Raw genomic sequence first — 10,090 nt, 5'->3', positions numbered from 1 at the left:
CTAAAGGTAAACGTCTGGAGGAGTTCATCACTAATAAAGACCTGTGTATATTTAATGATGATTCCCATACTTATTTGCGTCCTGCTACTGGCACCTACTCTTCTCTAGATTTGTCTCTAACTGATGCGAGGGACGGTGTCTCCAAGATTAGTTCACGTACGCCAATGTCCAAGGTATGGAACATGGTTCAAAGAATTAAGGGTAGAGGTTCCAAATCTGCTGTTCACCATGTTAAAGAGGGTGATAATGTACTTACAGACAAATCTGAGATAGCCAATAAAATTGGCGAACCTCTCTCCAAAATTTTTTTCATCGGCAAATTATGTTCCTGAGTTTCAGTGATATCAAAAACGACAGGAAAAGGCTAAAATTAATTTCGACTCAAATAATGGTGAAGATTATAATGAAGTGTTTTCATTACATAAGCTGCATACTGCTCTTGAGCAAGCTCATGACACTGCAACTGGCGATGATAACATACATTACCAGCTACTGAAACACTTACCTGAATCTTGATTGATGACACTTTTAGATATCTTTGATCAAAAATGGACATCTGGAGAATTTCCTCCTTCATGGCGTAATGCCATCGTAATACCGGTACCTAAACCTGGCAGGGATCACACAGATCCGTCAAATTACAGGCCAATATCTCTAACTAGCTGCGTCTGTAAAACCATGGAACGTATGGTGATTAATAGATTAGTTTGGTATCTTGAAACCAATAACCTTATAACAAATATTCAATGCGGTTTCAGGAATAATCGTAGTACCATTGACCATTGGGTACGTTTAGAATCCTTTGTTAAAAATACTATAGTGAATAAACAACATGCTGTATCAATTTTCTTTGATCTTGAGAAAGCTTATGATACTACCTGGACGCATGGCATTCTAAAGGATTTAAATGATTTTAGTTTGAGGTGCCGTATGCCTCTTTTTATATCACAGTTTTTAAAAGACCGACAATTTCAAGTCCGAGTGGGTTCTACCCTGTCTGACCATTACAATCAGGATCAGGGTGTTCCTCAAGGTAGTATTGTGTCTGTCACTTTATTTAGTATTAAGATCAACAGTTTATCCAAGGTTTTAAATGATTCAATTGATGGATCATTATTTGTGGATGATTTTAATATTTCTTGTCATGGTAGAAATATGCATACTATTGAACGACAATTGCAGTTGTGTTTAAACAAAATAAATAAATGGTGTCTTGAAAACGGCATTAAATTCTCTAAATCCAAAACTAACTGCACACATTTTTGTAGAAAATACAAGCCTCATAAGGACCCAGGACTATCCTTAAATGGCACTCCCATCAAAGGAGGCCAAGTTCTTGGGCCTAATCTTTGACTCCCATTTAACTTTTCTGCCGCACATTAAATCTCTTAAAGCCAAATGCCCGAAGGCACTCGATTTGTTGAAAGTTGTTTCCAACTCAAAGTGGTGAGGGGATCAGGCGACCCTCTTACACCTATATCGATCATTAGTCCGTTCTAAACTTGACTATGGCTCCATCATTTATGGTTGAGCATGCAAAAGCAACTTGAAACTTCTTGATTCTGTCCATCATCAAGGTCTAAGACTTTGTCTTGGTTCCTTTAGAACTTCACCTATAAAATTAACTTTACAGTACATCACAAAACTGTACTCCAATCAGTCAAACCCTGCATATAACTGTGTCTTCAATCCCCTCTATGAGGATGTTTACAACAAGAAATCTTCTCTTGTTCCGCCACTTTGACTCAGAATTAAGCCGTTTATTACTGCTGCCGGCATTGCGCTGGAAAATATAGCTCCTTTCCGTTTTCTTTCTTCACCCCCTTGGCAACTGGTTAGACCACATTTCGATCTAACATTAACTAATGACTTATAATATAAGCAAGAATATCACCAATTAAAAAGTAAATATAACAATTACAAATCCTTATTTACAGATGGGTCCAAGGACGGTGGCGCAGTAGCCTGTGCCACTGTCATTGGATCCAGAACAATCTCTTCTAGATTACCTGACAACAGCTCTATGTTTACAGCTGAAACAAACGCTATATTAACAGCTCTTAAATATATTAAAAAACATCTCAAACATAAACAACATATCATCTTTTCTGACTCTCTTTCTTGTCTTCAGGTGATTAAAAATGTATCATGTAAACATCCACTTTTAATAGAAATTATTGAATTATATAATGATCTGGTTACTGACCAATTCGACATCGTCTTTTGTTGGTTACCAAGCCATGTAGGCATTTCTGGTAACACAATGGCCGATTGTGCTGCCAAGGCAGCACTCAACAAATCTGTGACACCACTTCTTATTCCATACACTGATTATAAAGCTAGCATTAGAACTGATCTGATGCAGAGGAAGTGGGACACCCAAGTTGGTATCAATAAATTACATGAAATAAAACCCCATATCGGTTATACCTCCTTGGGTTGTCAGTCTAGATTTGAAGAGGTCATCATGCGACGATGCCGTATTGGTCACACCAGATATACCCATAACTACCTATTGAAAGGTGAGGATCCTCCGTTCTGTCAAGCACGTCCTGCTTGACTGTGTTGAATACTCCATCACAAGGGCTGCCTATTTTAAGTCACAAGATATGAAGGATCTTTTTAACAATATAAGTTGTCATTTAATTACTGGATTTTTAAAAGAATTAGATTTGTTGACTGATTTGTAAATAGATCAATATTTTATGATTGGAACTTTAAATTAATAACTCACATTCTTAGTGATTGTACCCTCAAGGGAGGTTGAAGTACTATAAAATTTTTGTCCTCCTGAGAGGGTACGTAACTCCCAAATCATTTGAAGTAAAATTTAATCTTCCACACTTTGAGCTGTAATATTAATGTCATTTTAATTAGTGGCTGAACTTGCGTACAATCACCAATAGCTGAAGGGATGGTGTAAATCCAACTAGGGATCATGTAGGTAGCTAAGGTACTGTAAGTCCCCATGGTCCCTGGTATGGCAATCTCCCTTCAGTTGTTGGTGATCAATAGCCAATTGTACGTGGTATAATCTAACATAGTTTTCTGTTTTTAAATATACATTCTAGCTAGTTTTAACTCTTTTTGTGATACTCTAGTTATTTTACAGTCCGTCGATGACTGGTTCTTCAATTACTTGTATTTGTTTGTGTGCATCTACAACATTTCTCGTCACGTTATAGCTGCAATATTGCCGGTGTGACGTTAAATTCTAACTCACCCACTCACTCACTCTTACCGAAAATATCCAACAGCTTACTGAATATGAATTTACCCGCGAAGTTTCATGATATTTCTTTAGCTGCAGTTTGAAAGTGTCACGCTTTTTATACGCACAACCATTTGGTTTTAAACTGAGTCTTCCAATACGCCTCATGTCAACTTAGCGGTGGCGTAATGTCACACTTAGCTGTCTATTAGTGAGGTAATTCGGTGAGTATGTAACTAGGGCTTAGCAATGACACGACGGAGGACATCAGTGTAAAGTTCAAAATGCTGATTTCCATTTATTTCAGTTATTCTGACTCAACTGGCTTAGGAAGTAAACAATTCTGATAATGATATTTCCACATTAATTTATTTAAGTTTGGAATACTACATTTCATGTTTGAAGAGGTGTAAAGTTTATGTCGGCCTTAACAAGAAGGGAGATAACTCCCTAATTACCTGTTAAGAATTCATATATAGTTTGTGGTGCATGCACATGTTGGTAAGAATTATGTGAGATCTAAATTAGTGGTAAGCTGAATGTATTCACATATTTGACAGTTCATCAGGAGGAACTTCGTTTCTTAACTTTTCTTAACGTAAGAAAATATTTTTTCATAATTTAGGTTCATGGCTCGTTTTGACCTGAAATTTTTTACATCACATTTTGTTCACAGGTACTCTTTTGACTTAAAATTAGCATGAACGATATTTGAAATATAAATATTATTCAATGCAATGAAGATGTTTGTCTTTTTTAAAAAAAGGTTGTATTTGTGTAAGTTTTAAGTTTGTTCGTGGTGCAATTTACATTGTCCAGTATATATGCCATATGTTGTATTAAGTATGGGAACATGATACTTGATTATTGTTTTCATTTTATTCAGTCAATCTAGGAGGAAACAAGAATTTAATGTTATCAACAACCTGAAATGAGCTTCACACATTGTACCCATGTGGGCACTCGAATCCGGGTCTTCAGTGCTTTCTCACCAGTTCCATACAGTTAGTAGGTTCTGATATATTTAGTAAGCTCTAAGATCTATTTACATATCTTCGTAAACTGTCATGAGTGATCTGTGATGAACGACTATGTGGGTGAGTTTAGTTTAACGCCACACTGAGCAAAAAGCCAGCTATATGGCAGCGGTCTGTGAGTAATCGTCTCTGGACCAGACAATCCAGTCATAAACGACATGAACATCGACCATACGCATTTGGGATCTGATAACATGTATCAACCGAAATTCGGGTTAGAACTGGTCCTCAGCAAGCAATGCTTGTTGTAACCTTGTAATCTTGTGTTTGCCATCTCTCAAACTATTTGACCACGATAATGTCTCTGTTATAAGTACATCAAGATCAATTCACACCCAAAAGGAAAAAAAATGACAAAAAGACATTTTCGAATGCGACCATTTATATCGTGAGACGTTTTTGAACACCGCACGTAGTTACAGACAGTGTTGAACTCAGACGCGTCTGTTAGGAAGAGCTCCTCTCCAGCCCAGCCTCAGGTTCCTTGACAGCTCAACCCTGATGTCTTTGTAGGACGGGTCATCTGCTCGGTTATAGTTCTCCTCTGGGTCTTTCGTGTGATCATAGAGTTCAGCACCATGTTGCTGGTCCCAAAGGGGCTTATAGATTGGCATGGCCTTGAAGTTAACCCACTCTGTGTATCGATACATTTCTGTTCTCATGCTGTAACCAATAACCGAATCACTATCTATTCCATTGCCTATTCTGGAATACTCAGAGAATGCTACATTTTTCCAATCGTCTAAGGTTGGGTTTGTCATAAGTGGCACCATGCTCATACCTTCTGTACACAGACTGACATTTTGAGAGTTCGGTGGACACATGTTGAGTTTTGGAAGTCCTGCAGCTTCAACGAGTGTAGGATACAGATCAACGAATTCTGTAAGTTTCTCAGTGACAACACCATGATCCGTAACTCCGGGAACATGAATCATCATAGGAGCATGGGTGGTATCATCAAAATTGGTTTCCTTTTGCCATTCGGCATGTTCCCCCAAATGCCATCCATGGTCACCAAAGAAGGATATTATGGTATTATTAGTCAGGCCCTGGTTATCCAGCTCTGCAATGACCCTTCCAAGTTCATAATCTATGTAGCTTATGCAGCTGTAATAGGCTTGTCGCATCTCAAGAGTGATTTGATCGGGAAATGTAAAGTTAATTTGACCAGCTTGTGTCACGTTGTAGGGCTGCATATCTTTGAACCTAGTCAGATTAAAGAAATTGTGCCAAGCCATGGCTGGCATTCCTACTGGAGCATAATAATTTGGTGGTAGCCTCAGACTTTCCAAAGGGTAGTACTCCTTAAAGCGGGCAGGGAAGTTCCAAGTTATGTGGGGTTTACGGAAACCCACAGCCAGAAAGAATGGTTGCTCACCTGATCTGGCTTTTGGGGCCACCTCCTTGAGGGCTTGAATGGCGTACTCAGCCAGAAGTTGATCCTGAAGAGGTCGTGCTTTAGCCCTTTCCTCTGACACAGGTTCTATGAGGAGGTCGTCAGCACGTATGTAATCATCATCCGCATGGGTGTAGGGATCAGTCCATGAAACAGGATCGTCACCACCGGACAGTATTCCTGGATGAAATATCTTCCCCATTCCAATGGTCCTGTACCCGTTTTGCTTGAAGTACTCGGGCAGTGTTGTGAAATTACCTCCATACTGCCGGAAGTAAAGATCGTTGCACCAGATGTGGCTTGTGTCAGGGCGTCTGCTGGTGAGAACTGCCGTCCTGCTAGGATTGCATAAAGCCACTGAGACATAAGCTTGCTTGAGTAACAGGGATCGGGCGGCAAGCGCATCAAAATTCGGGGTGTGCATCTTTGGATGAACTGGAGATGGAGAATCTGGTCCATCGTAGGCACCAATACTGGGTCTCATATCGTCCGCAACGAAAAACAAAACATTCTTCCTTCCATGGACTGCTCCCAGACAGAGCAAATAAAAAAACAATATCTTCATAATACTTCTCGATGATTTCGCTAAGTACATAGACTGCAGATGAAATCTTCACCAAATCGTGAACTGGGCTGCTTGAAATATATATGCTAGTTTCTATCTAACTAGAACTGGGTGAGCTTGTTTATCTTTCTAAAGAAAGGAGATACCTCCCTAATCTTATCTGTTGTCTGGTAAATGGACACTTGCATGTTTCCAAATAATTTAGATCGCATCATGCATCTCAACTTTAAAACTTGGAGACAGTATTTAAGCTAAGATACTAATAACACGTGTTTAGATCATTATACTAAGTATGTCGGACACTGACACGTTATGAAAAGTACACTCTGACTAAATATCTACGTTGTTTTGGTGGTACTTATTTTGGTTTCTTATTCATGAAGCGAGTTTTCATTTTAACCGTTTTTAAATGATGTAGTATCGTCATAGGAAATCAGACCAGAAGGTGACTGGAGCCATTTACCTAAATGCCTTAACAAAAATGATTCATGATTTTTGGAATTCGGTAGCTAGTGGCATGTCGAGCTTACATTACTGACATAAGTTGTATGTGACTTATGATAATGGAATTTAATTGCAGTCATCATAATTTGCTCACCCACATACTCATCATGTCAAGGAACATTTTCCTCTGTCATTCATGCAATGGCTATTATATAATTTAACCTCATATTATGTGCGTTTGTCGAGTATATTACCTCTGTACAATTTATACACCTAAATACATTTTCCTACTCAAAATAATAGCAGCTCCAAACAATATTCATTCTGACGTTGGTAATCCAATATATGACACCTGGAAAGTTTCAAACGACCCAGATAGCACGTCGGTGGGGGGCCACCCATATGTTGTACTGGTGGCCACCGGTGGGCCACCTATGGCGTGTCCAGCTGATCTTCGATGGCCCAACGCAGGCACTGGTGACACCGTCGGCAAAACAGTGGCCCACTGGTGGCAAGCCGCTACATTAACGAAGAGTATGTGTGTTTTGTATCCGTATTAAGGACATGATAAAATTATTATATCAGGCGCAAACCTTTAAATACAAATACATTTTTGGACATCATTTACTGAATTTCGTGCCATGCAGTTTTCACATCTATGATGAAAATAATTTTCATTTCTTTGCGAAATATGTGAAAGTCTTTTATTGGGGCTGAAAATTCACTGACTCACTGAAGGGAATTTCAGTATATTGATAACATGAAGGTAATTTCAGGTGATTATCATTTTGGTAATGGATTAAACATAAAATTTGCATTATTTTCTGTTCTTGACACAGTTTATTTCTGATTGAGTAGGTCTGTAGGTCTGTCCGTAATTTGATTTTACAAAGTTTCATATAAATTTCTGATTAATTTCAATATAATGATAATGAAAGAGATGATTAACAAAGTGTAATGATTAATTAACGATATTTGTATTCAATTCAGAGTTACTAATACATGAATTATCTATAAAAGTAACTTCTTGCTGTATAAATTGTATATCATAGTGCAGTTGTAGGTGTCCACAAGATATTCAGTGTCATGATCTAAATTTATCATGAATTTATTTGCGTACAACTTGAAGTATAGATCACATATATTTCAGTGATTTCGTCAAGTGAAAGATATTGATATCAGTAGTTTTCCTCTCTTACTTTAATTATGATCAGAACTCCAGCTGGCCTTCATTAAAATATATTCGTGATTTATAACAATCATTCATGAATTTGGATAATGATAAACCCATGGTAAATTGTGAGTAAGTGTAATTAGCACTCTCCTAGTCTCAAGCAGGTCGAGAGGTGCGGTGTCATTGTTGTAAACTGCTCGCTCGTCACGCCGAAGACTCGGCTTCGATTTTCTACATGTTACAAGTTCTGATATTGCTGGAATGTTGCTTAACCAAAAACCAAACTCATTCGTTCATTAAAGAACAAAAACGGAAATAATGTATGAACACTGATTGTTTATTCTGATATATTTGGTTATATTTTACATAGAAACATCATAAATATCAATTTCCAATTTTGTGTGGGTTCCTGTGTACACTGCGACCGCCTTGTCTGTCCAGTTAAAAGGCAAATCAGTATTTCAAAGTACTGCACCTGAAACAATAGGAAATCATATTTATATTACATGTTAGGGAGTCCGAAGGTTTATACCATCTTTTATTCACAGCTAAAAGGAATGTGTTATCACTTGTTCTCAATGAACAATGGATTTTTGTCTTGGTGACATTTTCGAAATGAGTTCAACGAATTGAAAACACTACTAGAACACTTCCTCCCATATATGGGAGCAAAACATCACAGAGGAAAAACAACAACTACAACAAAACAACAGCAACAACAACAACGACGCTGTTTTAAATAAATAAATCAAACGACGACATTGCCGATATATGTAATTCCAACGTTGGGACAATGAATGCGACGGAGACGTACCAGTTATATTCGGACACTTGACGTCATGCCTGTTGACTTACATGTTATGTCAGTGTTATATGCATACTTTTCAGGAATTGAGTTTGGGATGGATGTTTCTAAAATTTGACAGGAAATTTTGATGGTATGCTCTGCGCACACAATTTCAGTTTATAAAACTTATGCATTGTTCCACAATGGACAATCGCAAAGGCAGTCATGCTAATTAGTTCACGGTACTGTCAATTTTGTTAAATTGTTGCCTTTCGATAAATAAACAACGGAAAATTAAATAGAATTTTGTGACTGAAGTGGAGATGATTCCTCACAAATGTGCAAAATTTGATTTAATTGGATCTTTAAATTATTAATTAAATTAATAAAAAAAATATTTATGCTACACCAAATTAACACGTAAGCTTGTAAAAATTACAAATATGCGAATATCATTGGCATGGATTGGTCGATCCAGTTCTTTCAAAACAGAGGTCATGAGGCAGAACTGTTCACGATTCATTACCTTTAATTTCTTCGGCAATGGAATTGTTTATCTCTTAAATTTCTTGTAAATGAATGTGTTAGGATCGCTAATTATATTCTCGCATATCCACTACTGGGTTTTACCGTAAACAAAGTGTTGTGTTTCATTACGAAAATATATGTAACAACGTTGCATACCTTTATAGCAACATTGTTACAGCATACAAGCTGGCGAGCGGGCCGCCAGCTACAAGCCACTGCTTGCCGACTGTAGCCACTGACGGACCGATGACGCCGTGTTATCTGGGAAAATACTGTCCCCATTCCAATGGTCTTGTAACCATTTTGTTTAAAATACCTTGGCAATGTTGTGAAATTACCCCCATAGTGCCGGAAGTAAAATTCGTTATACCAGATCTGGCCTGTACCAAGGCATCTACTGGTGGGGAAGGCTCTAAATAACTGAAACGTTAGATCGCTTGAATAAAAGGGATCTAGCAGCAAGCTTATCAAGTTTCGGGGTGTGCATCTTTGGAGGAACAGGAGATGGAAAATCTGGCCCCAGGTAGGCGCCAAAATTGATTCTCATACCATCCAAAACCAAAAACAAAATATTCTCCTTTGCATGAACTATTCTCAGACACAACGAGAACCATTTTTTCATGATGCTTATCGATGAATGTCTGAAGTACGTGGACACTAGGTGAAATCGTTGATGAGGACGTTTTTTATGTTTATACGTTACATTGTATCGAAATTACTTATGCATCTTATACGCGCACAGATTACCTCCAGTCAGAGTTGACATGTTCAGAAAGTCAGACGCACTGACGTGGATAAATGACTGTTTGCTTGATGCCTTGAAGAGCTGATCATGCTCTATCACTGCAGTTTGTCCCTACTGATAAGTTGACAACATAGTTGCATTCCTATCTGGATGCAGTGTTTCGATCTTACAGCAAAATGATGGGTATGGTCTTAGGACGAACT

General features: G+C 38.0%; 1 protein-coding gene across 1 annotated transcript; it reads right to left on the bottom strand.

Annotated features, from left to right (window-relative positions):
* Positions 1 to 4,612: 4,612 nt before the first annotated feature.
* On the bottom strand, positions 4,613 to 6,302 carry LOC137278993 (iduronate 2-sulfatase-like). The gene has a single exon (XM_067811486.1). It carries the CDS (start codon positions 6,237 to 6,239, stop codon positions 4,683 to 4,685), a length of 1,557 nt encoding a protein of 518 aa, XP_067667587.1. The 5' UTR covers positions 6,240 to 6,302; the 3' UTR covers positions 4,613 to 4,682.
* Between the last annotated feature and the right edge of the window lie 3,788 nt (positions 6,303 to 10,090).

The sequence above is a fragment of the Haliotis asinina genome, chromosome 1, assembly GCF_037392515.1.
Source record: "Haliotis asinina isolate JCU_RB_2024 chromosome 1, JCU_Hal_asi_v2, whole genome shotgun sequence".
NCBI lineage: Eukaryota > Metazoa > Mollusca > Gastropoda > Lepetellida > Haliotidae > Haliotis > Haliotis asinina.
This window is presented reverse-complemented; position numbering and strand designations above follow the sequence as displayed.

What these genes read in the sequence shown, in the direction of transcription:
- LOC137278993 (XM_067811486.1), bottom strand. Translation starts at nt 6,239, where the DNA reads ATGTACTTAGCGAAATCATCGAGAAGTATTATGAAGATATTGTTTTTT.